Source organism: Liolophura sinensis, chromosome 1 (genome assembly GCF_032854445.1).
Source record: "Liolophura sinensis isolate JHLJ2023 chromosome 1, CUHK_Ljap_v2, whole genome shotgun sequence".
Lineage (NCBI taxonomy): Eukaryota > Metazoa > Mollusca > Polyplacophora > Chitonida > Chitonidae > Liolophura > Liolophura sinensis.
In genome coordinates, this window is record NC_088295.1 from 55620705 (window position 1) to 55638230 (window position 17526).

Genomic DNA, 17526 nt, shown 5'->3' on the forward strand with positions numbered 1-17526 from the left:
GAAACCTGTACTGTGAGCAGTATGGAAGTCTTGTCAAAATTTGTGGTAGGTGAAACCTGTAATGTGAGCACTATGGAAGCGTGGTCGAAACTTGTGATTGTTGAAACCTGCATTGTGAGCAGTATGGAAGTGTGGTCGAAACTTGCGGTTGGTGAAACCTGTACTGTGAACAGTATGGAAGTTTGGTCGAAACTTGCGGTTGGTGAAACCTGTACTGTGAGCAGTATGGAAGTTTTGTCGAAACTTGCAGTTGGTGAAACCTGTACTTTGAGCAGTATGGAAGAGTGGTCGAAACTTATGATTGGTGAAACGTTTACTGTGAGCAGTATGGAAATATGGTCGAAACTTGTGGTTGGTGAAACCTGTACCGTACTGTGAGAGGTATGAAAGTGTGGTCGAAACTTGCAGTTCTTACAGGAAGGAAGGACAAATAAGTCGATACTTATCCACCCGCAAATGTCATAAACAGGTAAGTGTGTTAATTCTCACACCTCACCCTCACCCCAAGGTTCCAAAATTCTTTACAACACTCTCCTACAATGGATAAGAAGCTCGCAATTTGTCGGATTTATAAAGATTATAATTTAGCAGGAGGACATTATGTGATCAGACTGAGATTTCCAGGTATTTAATAATTAGAGGACCAATATCAGTGTATATATATACAGTGCGTTATGACTGAAATAGATCAAATATATCATGACACGTTGTATGACGGAGAAACGCCAGGTGCTTATCGTAGACAAATCATTCCAAGGACAGGACGTATAAGTACACGTATACATGTGCCGAGGTTTTGAGTCCGAGAGACAGACCCCCTGGACACTTTGTATACAGTTGTGACACAGGTAAGACACGCTTTTATCTCCGCCCTCAAGCGCGTTGTCCCGCGTGTATTCTATATGCGTATTTATTTATATATTTATATATATATATATATTTATAACTTTATGTTTACCTGTCTAAAATGCATATTCGTATACGCCATTCGGAATAAAATAGGGGATATTCGATATAAACAAGCCACAACTGTTATTATTCAGTATCTTTAAAACGATAAACTGTTTATCGATAACAACGAGACATCTGACGAAGGAATGAATGAATATGGTTTAACGCCACATCGGCAATATTTCAACCATAGTTTTATTTTTAATCAATGAAATTTATTGCAACTGATGTTTGAATGGAAATTTAGAAATACAACCCAACCAAATTCAAGTTTGTTATCAAGTAAATCGGTTACGGTATGGTCTGTGTTATTTATTTATTTATTTAGTTGATCGTTATATAATCAAGAATGTTTTTCTTACACGATGGTAATTACATGCATGGTGGGGGAAACCGGAGTGCCCGGGCCAAACCATTGACATTTGCCAAGTTACTGACAAAGTTTCACACATCTGAATTACAGATATGCACAACACATTGGTGTAAGACAAGGGGTCTTCAAAGAACGTTTGACTGCGTAAACGGCTACATGAGCACCATAGACCTCTATTGTAACCAAGGCCCCACTGACTTCAAATGCCATGTAACAGTTTTGTAGTTTGTTTCTCGAAAAGTGTTTGACAGACAAACAAGATTAAAACTGGCCTCTCATTTTTTTGTACTTGAGGAGTTTTTGAGTGAGTAAGTGAATGAGTTCTTGGGGTTTAACGTTTACAATCTTTCAGTCATATGACGACGAAGGAGTCCTCAGAGTGCATGTAATGTACCTCGTTGTTACAGGACGGATTTCTACCGCTCTATCATCGAGTGCTACTTCACTGTCATTGGACATGTTTATATGATCGGAAAACCTTGAAAAAAAAACCCCCACCAATAACAACAACAACAAAAATCAGGGAAATCAATAATAATAAAAAAAAATATATAAAAAAAAGATTGGGGAAAACAAAAGGGTTGACTGTCACTTTGATTTTTTCCATTTTGGACTTCTAAAAGACGGTTCGCCCGTAAGACACAAAATAAAATTGGTGTCGAATAAGTATAAAAAGGAAAATAATCACTTTCAACCTATATTGTCATCGAAAGCAACCTTCTTTTAAAGGTTTTTATACAGTGTTATGTTATTTGTTAATTTCAGACACTCAAGATGAAGCTCGCTGCCGTGTTTCTTGTCAGTGCTCTAATTCTGGCAACACTGGGTGGTTCAAACGGTACGTATGACATGACTGCTATTTGTACGAAGTTCATGCTAAATGTAATGGTGTTTATATGTACTTGCATGTATGCTTGGTATCTTATAACTTCGTTAACAGTTTTTCAGTTATATGACGACGAGGAGTCATTAGGTGTGTGTCTTCTTGTGGCAGGGCGAGTCCATGCCGCCAAAGTGCTGCTAGCACTGAAGTATCATGCTGAAAAAACCGGAGTCACATTATACTGACATCGGAGCAGCCCGTCCCGTTCGCTTGCTCTCTCACCTCGCAATGCTGAACCTGGAGCGATGCACCAACAAGTACCATACTGAAAGTCTTTCGTACCATTTGTCCTGGTTTGATCCCGGGTCTTCCGACTTTGAGACCACCGAAACGGTCTGTAAATCAGCTTTAAGTTTAAATGCGGCCATGTAGCAGCTAAATCCATCCTTCTGACTTCCGGCTCCTCATAATCACACCGAGCTCACGTTTGAGTTATATCTTTATGTCCCCGGGTACGTTATATAAGCACCTGAATCGTGCTTGAAGTCAAGCACTAGTAAGCCCAATTTGGTAAATCAACTGTATTGGCCAACAGCTTACATGGTTTTGTACGGCTATACGGACTGGGATAAAATTCATGTAAGGCGAAATCCAAATTTAGCACCAGATCGGGAGACTGGTGTGTTCCCGTGGTTATTGACATAATTTCGAAAAAAATTCATCATTGAGAAGAGATATTTTAGATTACAAGAACTGTATCCTATGTATAACTCCACACTGTTGGCTCTTGTAATACCTTGCAGCTAATTAATTAATAAAATGTACTATTTTGATTTTATCTTTTTCCCACGCAGCCTTCTGCCAGGAGCAGTGTTACGACAGCCAACATGGCAGCTCTCAATGCCGGGGTGAACACACGTGTATGTGTCATAACGGTATAGCTATGTGTGACGGTGTCATGGCCAGTCCCATCCCGCCCCATCACTGAGACCACCACACCTTATGGGGCAAGTTGTCACGCGAATCATCATGGCTGCATGTAAACCGAGACAGGTTCAAAGTTTTTACGGATTACGAATAAAACTGCTCATATCTGCACTTCATTGTTAATTTTTTTTAATCTATGGGTGTGGGGACACAATAAGTTGACAAGAATTCACAAAATTTGCAGTGCTGACTGACTTGTTTACCACCAAACTCAAGAATTTAATTGTAAAACCACAACGCAAACCAAGCTATGAGTGGAGTCGACCACTCGCCAATCAAGGCCCATTTAAACACGAAGACAACCCCGCAAACCACCCTATGAATGAAACCGACCACTCACCAATCAAGGCCCATTTAAACTGGAAGACCACCCCGCACTCACCAATCAAGGCCCATTTAAACAGGAAGACCACCCCGCAAACCACCCTATGAGCCAAAAGTTGCAACAGCTCAACCGAACCACCTTTCTCAAACTTTGTCATTTCGGGAAAAAAAGGAAGTCAGGGAAATATTGCTTTCCCAAGTAGCATTTCCACTATTGTTTGAAAACTGAACAAGTAAGAAAGCAACAAACATAATTCTTTGAAATAAGATTTTACTTGAGTGATTGATGACATTTGAATTTATTCCAAAAAAATGCTCTATACCACTTGATGAGGGTATATAAACCAGATTCAAGCACAATAACCAAGGTTCAGAGAAACGGGGAGGGAACTTAAAGGTTATGGTATAAAATGACCCAAAATTTCGCCCACGATTAACTCAAGTATTAGCATCTAAGTTATCCTTTGAGAGCATTTTTGTATTTCCGAACACGCCTTTTTATGTAGCAAACTTAAGGTGAAATGCAGTAATCAGCTTTCGGAACTGAATGTTATCTCTTTCCATGCACTTATCTCGCTTAAACTTGATCAGTCTGACTTTTTAATACTCCTAGCCTCTTCTATACGTCTCACAGGTTGACTAACTTGTCCTTGGCTTAACTCACACATCTGTTCACGCTGATAAGACCAGTCATTTCTTTAGCCCGGCTTTCCCAAGCTATTTAACATGATAAATCAACAGGGATAAGAAAATAAGGTGGTATATAAACAGAAAGAGGAAATGGAAAAAAAAGACTTTGTGGTGCATAATCTTATTAAAAAGTGTTAAAATGGTAAAAAAAAAACCCATTAAAACCCAGCCTAATTGTATGTCACATACATGACTTAAAATATTATCACTTATATCACTTAAAAAAATTACACTTCTGGGGTCAATCAAACAGTTTTTATCTCCATATATATACAATTTGTTAAGGCAATTATAAATTACGGGTACACTTTTAAACAACTGGCCCCTGATTTACAGTTCACGAAGGTTACAGAACATACTTAATGTACATTAAGAAATTAAAAAAATCCAGGAAGGCAGCCATGATTTTGCAGGAAGAAAGCTGGAAAAGATAACGATACACATTAAGCATAATCATTCAGCAATATATTGGACACGATCAGCATATGACATACAGAGTACTGAGAGGCCTGTAGTGGTTTACTGTCTCTGTATCACCTCAAACATGTCCAAATGCAACTATATGCTGCACCAGGTGTTTAGTAAAATTATATCCCACTCTTTTCTCCTCTAAACCCCCTTTTTAATTGCGGGGAAATATCGTAAATTACAAGCACACATATATGGGTAGTTCAGTCGTTGAGCTCACAGTATAACGCTCAAACTGAAGGAAAACTGCCTAAAAGTCCAAAATTTATAAAATTGGAAAACTTAAAATTATGTTTTTTCCAAATTAATGACATGATGACGACAGGGTTAAGAGAGTGTTTGCCAGATCTGAACCGTGTTAATTGTATAATTAGTCTGTCATGCCCACAAAATTATGCGGCACACAACACACTGGCACACGAACCCATGGACAGATGCAAATCGAGATGCTCCTGTGTAAGCCCGACTTGCAAATGTAATGCATAACTACAATGGAACAATGTGCATGTAACCGTTGTTGAGTGATTTCTGTAACGAGCAACATTGTAACAAGGATGGTTTCTATCTGTTTGCCCTCACTGTTTCAGGCCATTACTGAATAATCCTGTTGGTTTAAAGAAGAAAATTTAAATATCAACCAAATACCATTGAAAAGAGTATGCTTTTCCTTACAGGATGCCTGCCATAAAAAATTCTAATATGTACCTCAAGTTGATAAATTTTAAATAAAGTCAGCGACAAATTCTGCTGTCGGCGACTCCATTTTGCCTAAGTACTAGTCCTGAAGTCTTCTGTGTTACGAAGAGAATTGCCGTCGGAAACCGCCGAAGAACAGTTCATATATTGCCAGTGGAACTCTTCTTCCCAGAAGGTAGCGAACAGTACAGTTCGTTTTCCGCTTGATGATCAAAAAACCAGAATGTTGGACGTAGGTTCTGAGTTTACACGAACAAGCCGGCAGTTTTAACGACTCTCACTGGCTGAGGTGTTAAAGATGGACTCGGCGGTTTATGCCAGCTTTGCCGTTTTCAGGCTTTACGTGTATGACAAGGAAAAATCGCAAAATTATGCAGCAGGCACCACCAGATAGAAAAAAATGTGCTCTTTTCAGCCTATGGTGTGATGTTTTCAAGTTTTCTTCTCCTTTAATGGGTGTTCCTGAGCAGAACACTGCAATCTGCTTACTCCGTATAGAGGGGATGTTTTTTAAAACATTTAGAACTTATGGCTGCTGTATGCAATGAAATGATTCTCCTTTGTCATCCGTGAGGGGTCCCTGTGCTGCGAGGTACCACACGTTCTTCACGTCTATAATACAAGTCCACATTACATTGTATACGACTTTTGAAACCATCCTTAATTTTCTTGAAATTTTCCCTCAAGTTGTGAGATGGGAACCTGGTGTGTTGGACACAAGTCCAGACCTCAGCACTTCAGCAGGATGTAGGATCCTGCACTATTTTATAAATGACTGAACTCAAACTGGTTCACTGAGAAATTCAGTCAGTGAGTGGTCCTACTGGCCTCTCTTTTCAAGTCTTCATGAATATTCACACACTCAACAAACAACACATTATTTCGGTTTGAGCAATGACAGTGTTGTAAGCTGCACCCGTCTTGCACCCCCACTGTTATCAGTGGACCTAACCGTCATCATAGGCTTTACAGGCGGCGGTGGTGCCATAGCCTTAGCATCTGCATTATGCTGGGCAGCGCTCAAGTCAAACACAGGCTTTGCTGGAAACTTTTCAGAGTCTTTGTTGTCTGCCTCGGTATCTCCCAGACACGATTGCACCCTCTCGTCTGTGGGAGTTTTGGTTGGAGCAGAGTCACAGGACATTTCCAGAACAAGGTGCAAGTCTGAGCAGGAAGGATCAACCTCCATCTTTTCTTCTGCTTTGTCCCCTTCACTCACCTGCAAAGTAGATTTTTCAAATGTTAAAGAGTGTTTCAAATGTTAAAAATGTTTCAGAATTATACAAGAGTAGACACATTTCACCATATCTATCTATTTGATTACTGTTAAACGCCAGATTCCAAAATTCCTCGTTAACATTTACATGACGGTGGTCTGTTTAATGGGCAGAGAAAACCAGTATGCCTGGGCACAAACCACCAAACTTTGTCAACCTAATAAACTGAGCCCAGTGTGAAAAATTGTAACCTGTGGCTGGGCTCATTGTTAAAATTTTTCAAATCCCCATGCATGGTTTTCAAAACAGGTACAAGTGCTGTGATTTCTTCCAGCCTCTGCCTGTTGCCTGTTTTGGGTTTTTTCCCCACTCATAACACAGACACTGATATGGCCGATACATGGGTGAAATACTGTTGAGTACAGTGTAAACACTGTAATAAATAAACAAATTTTAACTCACACTGGGGCTTCTTTCTGGGGTGCGTAGCAATTTTTCAGTTTTTATTGGCTGTGAAGTACCGGGTGATGCGGTTGGCTGTGGTGTTGTCTCAGACACTGTCATTTGCTCAGGTGAAATGGAGGATTCGTTTGGTTGATCTGTTGAGGGGTAGAAGAGTTTAGTAGTGGGGACCACCTGACGGCTGTAGGGCACTCCTATTTCCCCCTCCTCAAACCTGACGATGGTGCAGTACCCGTCGGTAGAGGACACTATTAAACAATTGCCGTCTGAGGTCCTAAGGGAAAGAATTAATGTTTATTAATTTATTTGATTGGTGTCTTACGTCATACTCAAGAATATTTTACTTATACGATGGCTGCCAGCATTATGGCCAGAGGAAACCAAGGCAGAGCCCAGAGGAACCCAGGCAGAGCCCTGAGGAAGGTCACAACCCTCCGCAGGCAGGCAGACCTTCCAACATCAGCTTGTATTAGATTTACTTGAACTCACAGCGACCACAATAGTGAAACGCTAACCACCTATCAATGATAACATATATAAAACTACCCGTACGCATCGTTATAAGCTCCTGTTGTTTGTTCACAAAAAGAGTAGACATTTTGGTCTACTTCTATATTATGTCCAGTGACAAAGACAAAAACTTTTGTGCAAAGTAATGTCATGAGTATCAAGAGCTTCCTTGCAACAGGCTTCTTTCTTTGTCCGTGAAAGTATCAGCTGAACAATAATATGTCACAAGGGAGATAACCACCTGGCTGGAGAGAGTAACTAAACAGAAAACAGAAATAACATGACTCATCAGTATTTTTTATGTCCATTTTTTTAAGCAACACCCTTTGTTTTAAGTTGTACATTCCTAACTTTTTCCTAAATGACTTCCTCAATTATCTTCTGTCAAAAATTACCAATGACAGTCTGCAGAAGATCAGAATTAAAATAGAAAAGGATAAATTAATCAAGACTCAGCATTCAGTTCATTAGAAATTGGGGTGGAAGAGCAATGTTTTCTGACTTGCTCCCTAACTCTACCAATCAACTTTTGATCAGGAATTCTTACGAGGCCATGGGATGTACCATGTTAGAGTACCCAGACACACAATATTATGTCGCTTGTACCCCACCCACATATGGTTAAAAGGCAAGTCAGGGTTCAAGTGACATAGGCAGAAACAGATGCGTCCCTAAATCACTGAATTGACTTGCGCCTAATGGGTTAAAACTGATAACATGCCGGCATTTTCGATTGTTTCAACATGCATCATTTTTTTACATTTGAACATATCTTGGTCATGCAACATCTTAAAAATAAAAGTTTGTTTTTAACTTCCTTTTGGATAGGTTATCAATGAATAGATACATTTGGTCTAGTGTTGTCTTTTCTTTTAAATTAATTCATAGCTATTGGGTGACCCCCTGGTGGAGGTGAAGACATATTTATTTATTTGATTGGTGTTTACACCGTACTCAAGAATATTTATGGGGGGGGGGGGGAAACTGGGCAGAGCCCAGGGAAAACCCACAACCATCGGCAGACTGCTGGCAGACCTTCCCACGCATGGCCTGAGAAAAAGCCAGCAAGAGTGAAGACATAGACATATTGTGAATCTTCAACCATTTCAAAAGACATGAAGCAATTTTTTTCGGTGGAATTTATGCATACAATTATTATGAAAATGACAACAAAAAAATGATTTGTTTGTGTTACGAAAAAACAAAAGATACAAGGTTCATAAAACTGTGCAGATTATCTCTCTACAGGCCATATTTCTCGCAGAAGGTTTAAAAATATTGGTCGTAGTTTTGGTTGAAAAGATCAAAAACCTAGGGTGACAAAACTCAATTACCATGACAAGTCACTGAGTTGATGATAGTGAATGTTTCCCACAAAAGCAAACGGGTAAGACTGCTGTGTGTCATACAGCAACACGGAATCTTCTGTCCCCACGGCAAACACCATTCTGTACGGAAAACTGAGAACAAACATGCAGAAGAAACACCAGAATTAGTCACTGAGAATCCAGGAATGGCATTAAAGGGAATCATAAAATAAAGCAAAAATGTATGAAACATCAAATGTGAAACAGCATGAAATTAAGTTATTGGGTGTACTACATGTTGCTCAAGTATTTTGTCTATAGAATGCATGAACCTTTAAAAAATGACTTTTGAGAAAAAAAAATATCTTTTGAGAATAGATAAGATGGAGTGGCTTTAAGAAAACGTTGCAAGCAGTTAAGCAATTCATATCCTTACATCACTGAGAGATTTGCTTCATGAAGAATCGCATGTAAAGAAAACAAACTGTGGAGCAAAGTGATGGTCTCACAAAATTAAAAAATTCCCCAAAATGTCAAAAACATTAGCAAAAGGAATATTTCATCTTTACCACAATGTATGTATGTATGTATGTATGTATGTTTGAGGATTAATGTCTTAAATTGTACAATGTTCGGACGAGCAGTCATGATGTAATGTGTACACACATTGTGTCTTCTTGTGGCAATGTGAGTCAGGGTGAGTCCAAGCGGCCAATGTGCTGCCGCCCCTGAAGTATCTTGCAAAAGACACCAGACATGAAACCTCACCCAGTTGAATTATACTGACACAGGGCGAACTAGTCCTGTTTCCTTACTCTAACTTCTAGTGCTGAGTGCCAAGCGAGGCAGCAACATGTACCGTTTTTAACGTCTTTGGTATGACCCTACCCGCGTTTGATCCCGCTTTCTCCCAACTTCAAGGCCGACTCTCTAACCATTAGGCCAAGAGGAGAGGACACCTTCATCATAATGAACATTTTTATGAACAAGTTGACATGCATGTTGTCACTTCATACACACCTGAATAAGGTTTCATATTTCTCCCATTCCTTCAGGTTGTTGTTTTCCTTGTCTGTAAATGCAATCATTAGGATAAATTAATGACAAAGACCTAAATGTCTAACGAATGAAAGACATAACAGATCCTCTTTTTTTCATTAAATTTAACTAAAAATATTGAAACTGATGACCAAATTTTAAGTTTCAGTTTTGAAAGAGCCAGGAAAAATGAAAAAAGAAACGACACAAAACAAAACAAGAAAGAACCAATTATCAAACCAAAAGGCACAGTTTATTTGGTAATAATCAAATCATCATTAACTCGCTGATTGAACTGCGCACCTATACCAGGTATTCATTCACATGGTTTACATTGCAATAATGTCGGAAAATAAGTCACTGTAAAAAAAACTCTCTGGCGTCACATTCAAACATCTGCCACAAAATGGATATTTCTATGTGTGAGTTTGTAACATACCTTGTGAGTTAACCTTTGGGACTTTTCTCAGCTCATACAGTACAGGTGAAAATTTTACCACAATGGTCACCTTCTGTTGGCTGGGCAGGTGTAACACCGGTCTGTACAAAGGTAAAATAACACTTTACCAGACTAGAAGAAAGGGTTCATAAAGATTAAAAGCGTCAAGGTACCAGACATTAATACAGGCCTCTCCAGGACATTTTCATTTTTTCATTTTATTTCTTCACTTGATTGGTGTTAAAGACTGCATTCAAGAATTTTTCACTTATACAATGGCAGTAAAAATTTGAATGCCTGAGGTAAATCACTGCCCTTCGCACGCACCACGAGCTGGAATTAAGCATTTGTTTTGCTGAGCCTGAAAAGGCCTATAAGGACAATAATGAAACCTTACAAGATCATACAGTTGTTTATATGACCAATAATTCCATTCCGCACAAAATAATGGAGCGGGGGAGATGGACCAAAATTTGAGCATATTCTCTCCACCAAAAAAAGAACAAAATATTCTTCATGTTCAATAACATTATTTTCTTGATTGTACTGTGCTTAACTGTTACAAATCTTGTTAAAAATTCTGCTAATTTGATTATGAAGCAGTGCTCTCTAAAACTCTTTCACCTACTTTGAGAACCCCTGTCTTGTGAACACGTATGTGCAGTTCAAGAGTTTCTCCCCTTGTTCAAAACAGCCAGCAGGTGTCACTAGTAGTTCCCCGTCTGGTGAAAAATTAAGCCTTCTGAAGAATGATCTCATTGTGTCGTCATGGTAGATTCTGAAGGATTTGGGTTTACTGTCAGTGTTCGTATCTGATGCTGGGGCCAGATGTGCAGGCAGAGTCATCTTGGATATGTTGTTCACACAATTTTTACTGGCAATACTAAAAACGCGACAGGACCTGCAAAGCAAGTGCAAACTGTCATCTCAAATACAGAAAAATCACAATGAGTATCTAATGTCAAAAATTTCCTGTGCTAATTCACAACAGCTTTCCGTGATAATTTCTAATCCAATCTAGCGAGATACAAATATTGTAAGGTCATTCTATTTCGAATTTTGACATCTACAAGCCTTCTAAACAATTCTTAATGAATTTGATATTTTTATTTATATTTCGCCTTGTGTAATTCCCTGAAATGTCTTTGTCTTTCATAACACAAAGGAACACTTTACAGTTTTTGTTTCCAGGAGAAATTCATTTTGTTGCAATTTGTTATCTCAAGAGATGTTTTAAATTCACAGTCTTAAAAGGGTTTTTTAGCCAAAAGTTTTTTATCCAGTCTTTCCCACTGTGCGATTACAGGACTGTGTCTTCCCCAAAAGTTCCTTTCTTCAAAGCAAAAAAAGAAAAAAAAGAGACCAAAAACAAAAAAAAGTTCAGGTGAACACAATATACAACAAATGCACAATAAGAATACCAGCAGCATTGTGGGGGCATAACCCCTGAAAGAATCTTGATGGGTGCTGATGACAGGTATGTGGTTACCATGACAACAGTGCCAGTGGACAATTGTGTCCACCACAAATGAAAACTTTATGCGGAACACAGTTGAAGTTGTAGTCCCTACACAAAATCATTGCTATTTATATAGTATATGTAAGGGAAACAGCTACCAGGTTACCATGACATCTACAAAAACAGACAAATGTAAGTTGTGACACATCGTCCTCTATGTATCTATGTATCCACCAAAAATTGAAACTCTGCGTGGAAGATAGTTGGAGTTGTAGCCTGGACACGACATCCTATCTATTTATATAGTATATATCGAGGAAAATGTCTATCTGGTCGTCATGACAACCACGAGAATGGACAAATGAGAGTTGCGACACATCGTCATCTGTGTATCTACATGTATGCATTCACCAAAAATTAAAACCCTATATGGAAAACTGTTGGAGTTGTAGCCCGGACATGAAATCATATCTGTTTATATAGCATACATAGGCAAAATGGCAACCTGGTAGCCATGAAAACTGGGAAAATGGACAAATGTGAGTACCGACACATCATCTCTTTATGTATGCATTCACCAAAAATTAAAACTGTATGTAACAGACTGTTGGAGTTATAGCCCAGACATGAATATGGATGAATGGACAGATGGACAAAATCTGTATAACATAATACACACCACCAATAGGTAGAGGCGTATAAAAATGAAGTATGAGACATTTCAGGAAAATGGACAACCTACCTGTCTGAACTGAGAGAAGCTGCAAATTCCCCCAGGGGATCAATGGTAACACCTTGTACAAAGCTTTTGTGGTCATGAAACTTGGCTAGTTTTGTGTCTGAAAGGAAAATTACACGTATGCTACAGACTCAGGCTTCATATAATTTAGCTATGCAAAAGACACTTAACCATTATCTTACCTACTATATAGTGTCAAAAATTAATCAAGACTAAATTGTGCCCACAAAATCAAACATTTATGATCAATGATTTTATTACAATTTTTTTTGTCAAAGAACATATATTCCCCCCCAAAAATTTAAGAAAAACCATAATGTATTTACAGTTACCCTAATTCTTCAACCTTCTTCGCACATGAAAGAGCAACTTTCAGAGCAATATATGCACTTATAATTTAATTTTGGAGACAAAACTACATTTGTTGAATTCCCCAGATTCAGGGCTTCACAAAAAGCAAGAATAACAACTTCAGAATAAACACCTTACAAATATGCGAAAAGTCTGAAGAATTACAGCACCTATACACAGGCCATAGCCTATGGCAGAGGCTGGATAAAAACCTGCTACCATCAGGGGATAGCGGTGTGAACTAAGGCAGTCTAATCTACTTGACCAAGGGCCCTTCTCACAAACTGTGTTGAGTTTTAGTCCGACCCTGTAATCCAAATTAAACTCTCAAATGTCTAAACCACATCAACCAAATTTTGACTGCTGATTCAATGTTATAATAGTACAATTTCAGCCATCTCTGAGTATCCAGTTTTAAATATTTGTTTAGGGGTTATAGTTTGGAGTCCCAAATTGCTTCGATAAACACGCCCAGCAAGGTCTAAAGCAGAACAAATCTGGCTACAGCTACACCTTCCACAATTATCCAACTTACGATTTTATGATTCATTTGTTTGTCCTCAAATGACCTTAGTCTTGACCTCTCACCTTTTATTGTGTCCCACAGAATAGCGCTATTGTCCACAGAGCCAGAGATCAGGGATTTGCCGTCAGCTGACCAGCACAAGTCATACACCTCTTCAGGATGACCCCTGGCAGGAAAACACAAACACCCAATCATATGTCTGAATTAAGTCGCCATGCCAACACCCAATCACATGTCTGAATTAACTTGTCATGGCAATGCTATTAAAATGGAGGCTTTCCTTGAAAGATATTCATATCTGTTGTCTGGGTTTCTGTATAGGAAAATGACCATTACAACAAAAGAACAATACAATACTGCATTTGATCTAGAATGTCGTCCAAGACTGTTTTACTCTCTTCCCTGATTCTAGGAGTTCTGCTAATCTTACAAAGCTTTTTGGAAAATAAGGTGACATTTTCTTAAAAAAAACCTCTTTCAGCACGAATAATATTAAAGACTTTTATTTGCCTCTACAAATGCACTTTCCTGTGCAAATTTTTAGGTGAAATACAGCAAGTCATGTAATTGAAGTAATTTTTTTTTTTTTCACCTTGTGAGGCAAAAGCCGTCAGAATCTGAATCTGAGCACAGGAAAACAGTGTTTTTTACATTCAAAGAATCCAATTCATCCTAACTTCCATGCTTTTAAACACCACCAGGAGGCACGATAATTCCTACCCCCCTTCCCCAATTCTCACCTGAGGATCTTGACAGTTGACCATGTCTCCTTGTTATCCTCTTCATCCTCCTGGAAAATGTTACCTGCTGGGGGTGTTGAGTCGTTGAGCTTCCACAGGATGATCACCGAGTCTGCCAACAATAGTACAATCATTCACCATATTAACTTCTGCAGTCTCTCTGCTTTTACAGCAAGAGTAATTTCAGTGCTAAAAAAAAACTTTGAACGTGGAAATAATCATTCATCTGAAAATGTCTTCTCCACAAATTCAGAAGACCTCAATAAATAAATGAACATTTCAGCAACATTATCATTAATTTCCCAGCATCCACAGCGGATTCATCCCCCATTTATGACTTGTAATTATTAACACTATTAAACATACACAAACTGTCTAAAATAGAACTAATTACATTTCCCATGAAAACTGCAGTATTTCTATTAAAGTTTTTCATTTCCGTTCTGGTAAATAGTAAGTTTTACTACTTTCTCAACAAACTGTGCCTGTTTTTTGGCATATTACAGGAATGTCATTGGATGTGAGCATTGTTAATTTACGATTTCTGTAAAGTTCGCCTGTAAACCTGTCTCAACAATACAATTTATTGTCTTCTGCATTATGCTCTCATGAACACCTAAACTTATATGTTACTAATCAAATTTGTTCAGGATTAAACTCACCATCTCCAGCGGATGCCAATATATCTCCTGTGGGAGGCAAAAAGAAAAAATTTAAAGCTCAAGGCTATGCTTCAACTATTTCATTACAGAATTGAAATAATTTCTATTTCATGTCAGTGATTTTAGATTTCGTCTGTCACCAAAACTGAATGGAGATTTGAGATAGGCTTGAATGTTTTTGAAAAGTGTACAACTTTAACGGTACAAATCAAACTGCTTGCTGTTAATCGACAAACAAAACAATGTCACTCTGCTCCGTGAATACTGACCTGAAGGAGAAAATCTGACAACATTTACAGATCGAGAATGACGAGTGAGACTTGACAAGAATTCCACGTTTCCTTTGCCATCTTTGTCTGTTACCAAACTCCACATCTGTCAATTAAATGATTGAAAGTGAAAAATTTATGTTTTCAATGCAGGTGAAACGATAGCCCACAGTCCTTATTTTTCTACACTTGTCAGCTGAAGGTGGCTATGTGATGACTGCCACAAGGAGCACAAGGTTTGGGGTTTAATACTGTAAGCAGGGCAGGAAATTTGTACATTTCCTCATTTTTGTTGTTCATTTCGTTTGCATAGTTTACGTTCGTCTCAAACCAGTTGACTTGTCTTCCACATGTTACATGAATGCACGTCAAAGAAAATTCCATTCTTCATTCTGTATGTGTACACAAAATTCTTAAAGATCTCTAAATGTTTGCATGTACTGATATATAATTATTAAAATAAATAATAAACAAGGATAAATAATAAACAACATGAAAATCCAATATAAGCTGACACGCTTCCCTGTAATCATAACTCACAAAACCCTGTGACTCTCTCAACATTTCCACAGAACTTGAATAGGGCATATTACATTTATTTATTTATTTACTTGATTGATGTTTTATGCCGTACTCAAGAATATTTCATTTATATGACGGTGGCCATCATTAGGGTGGGAGGACACCGGGCAGAGCCTGCGGGAAACCCACGACCATCCGCAGGTTGCTGGCAGACCTTCCCAAGCACGTCCGGAGAGGAAGCCAACATGAGGGCATATTATATGCAGTGTGTAACATCTCCATATGAATCTTACCCGGACAGTTTTGTCCACTCCAGCCGAGGCCAAACGTTGGATACTTCTCTTCCCTGGCTGGAAGTCCAAGCTGTACACAGGCTCCCTGCCATGCCAGAAAATCTCAGGGGTGTTCACTTTCATCTGTAATTAAGATTAACATCATCAGTCTGACTGTATTAACATCTCATTAAAGTGAGGTCTAACAACTTTACAGAATCACTCGACCTCAGGCAGAAAGGAAATAAGAGGACTGATACACTGTTATTATTGTCTACTGTCGCGGTATCTGTGGTTAATCCTATATGACAACCTATAATCTAAACAGAAAAGAATCTGATCTGATGTGCGATCTGGAAAAAATATGGAGAAATAGCAGTCTCAAATCATCTGCCTTTCAGCATGATGGCAGAACTGAGTGATGTGAATCAGTAGTTCGGACACTGTCAAATTTCAGGCACAAAACGAGTTCGCTTACATACCTTTGCCTATAAAGCGCTTGTTCCACATTGTGCGTAACTGTTCAAGACAGCGGCAGTTGCTGAGGAGTGTGTGGCATGAAAGCTATATGAAAGCTACAATAAATCTATTCTAAAGCAAGTACGGACAAATGGTGGCAGTGCGGAAAGCAAGTGGAAAGCAGGTCTTTAGACTGGTGTCTTTTATTTGCACGAGACTTGTTTGATAACTAAGACAATCTGCCTTTTCTTCCTGGATATTCTTTGAGTACGAAATAAACATTGTTAGCATCGGGACTCTAATGATGCTAGCCAGTGTAAGAAAAGGAGTTGGAGTCCTTCGGGGCTACTCGTACAGTAGTTTATTTTTCTGAAGTTCTCAAGACACGATCGATGTTGTTGGTCAGAAGTAAAAATCTGTAACGGTTTTAAAACCTGGGCCAAAAAAAAATGGGTTCACGAGCAATGTCAAATTCGTTATTGGGCACAAAATCTGTCATGGAGCATGTGCACGACTATACGCTTTAGCACTTTATCCATTTACTACGCGAGTTGTACAAAATTCCGTTTGGACTCCAGACTGATTTTCGGGCAACGCGTGAACATAGTTTTACTTATGCATCAAATTTATGGTGGTCTGGGAGATGCAGTTGTTGTTCGGTACCATTACATAATTTTCGCCAAGTTGTCTAACTACTGTGTCAAGTCAAAAATTGTCAAAACACTGGCAGTCACAAGCTAGGTCAATATCAGAATAATACAAACCAACATATATGTTCATAGAAAGCAACGAATACCTATAGCTCCGTTCCATGAACTATATTTGAGCGCATACAATGCTACAAGTAAACAAAGCCCTGTAGTCACTGCTCTCTGTCATTTATAGATCATTATTAACAGGGCTTCGTCAAAACAGCAGCATTATTTCAACTTCAAGGCAGACAAAGATGACGTCGGAAAGACCTGCTTCACCTTACCTCGCAAAAAGTCACCCAGTCCTGCGTACATATTCATTGCTAACGACTGAACATTTTTGTAACATACAAACCTTTTTTTCTTAATGATTTGCCGATTTTCTACTACAACTTGAGTGTATAGAAAACAAAGTTGGCGCGAAATGTTTGGTCGGTAAGATGAAAAAGCCGAACACTAGTAACAGATGGAAGGCCAAACATTTCTATTTATAATATCTGTGATCATATCAATGTTCATACCACCTCATCTTTTTATAAAGATAAAATTT

General features: G+C 38.6%; 1 protein-coding gene and 1 long non-coding RNA gene across 2 annotated transcripts; one reads left to right on the forward strand and one right to left on the reverse strand.

Annotated features, from left to right (window-relative positions):
• The first annotated feature begins 786 nt into the window (after positions 1-786).
• LOC135466948 (uncharacterized) lies at positions 787-3195 on the forward strand. Its single transcript, XR_010444159.1, has 3 exons — positions 787-848; positions 2090-2162; positions 3002-3195. It is a non-coding gene; the product is annotated as an uncharacterized LOC135466948 (long non-coding RNA).
• A 2513-nt stretch (positions 3196-5708) lies between these two features.
• On the reverse strand, positions 5709-17403 carry LOC135482347 (chromatin assembly factor 1 subunit B-like). The gene is made up of 13 exons (XM_064762281.1): positions 17332-17403; positions 15847-15969; positions 15032-15137; positions 14763-14789; positions 14101-14212; positions 13423-13526; positions 12487-12583; positions 10914-11186; positions 10286-10386; positions 9829-9880; positions 8836-8961; positions 6992-7265; positions 5709-6531 (listed from the first exon to the last, which is right to left on the reverse strand). Exons 2-13 carry the CDS (start codon positions 15967-15969, stop codon positions 6190-6192), a joined length of 1737 nt encoding a protein of 578 aa, XP_064618351.1. The 5' UTR covers positions 17332-17403; the 3' UTR covers positions 5709-6189.
• Positions 17404-17526: the final 123 nt, after the last annotated feature.

Coding starts and splice junctions, on each gene's coding strand:
- LOC135482347 (XM_064762281.1), bottom strand. CDS start 15,969: ATGAAAGTGAACACCCCTGAGATTTTCTGGCATGGCAGGGAGCCTGTG. Junction 14,213..14,762: donor ATTGGCATCCGCTGGAGATG/GTGAGTTTAATC, acceptor TATTGTTGGCAG/ACTCGGTGATCATCCTGTGG. Junction 13,527..14,100: donor TCAACTGTCAAGATCCTCAG/GTGAGAATTGGG, acceptor TTTTCCTGCCAG/GGGTCATCCTGAAGAGGTGT.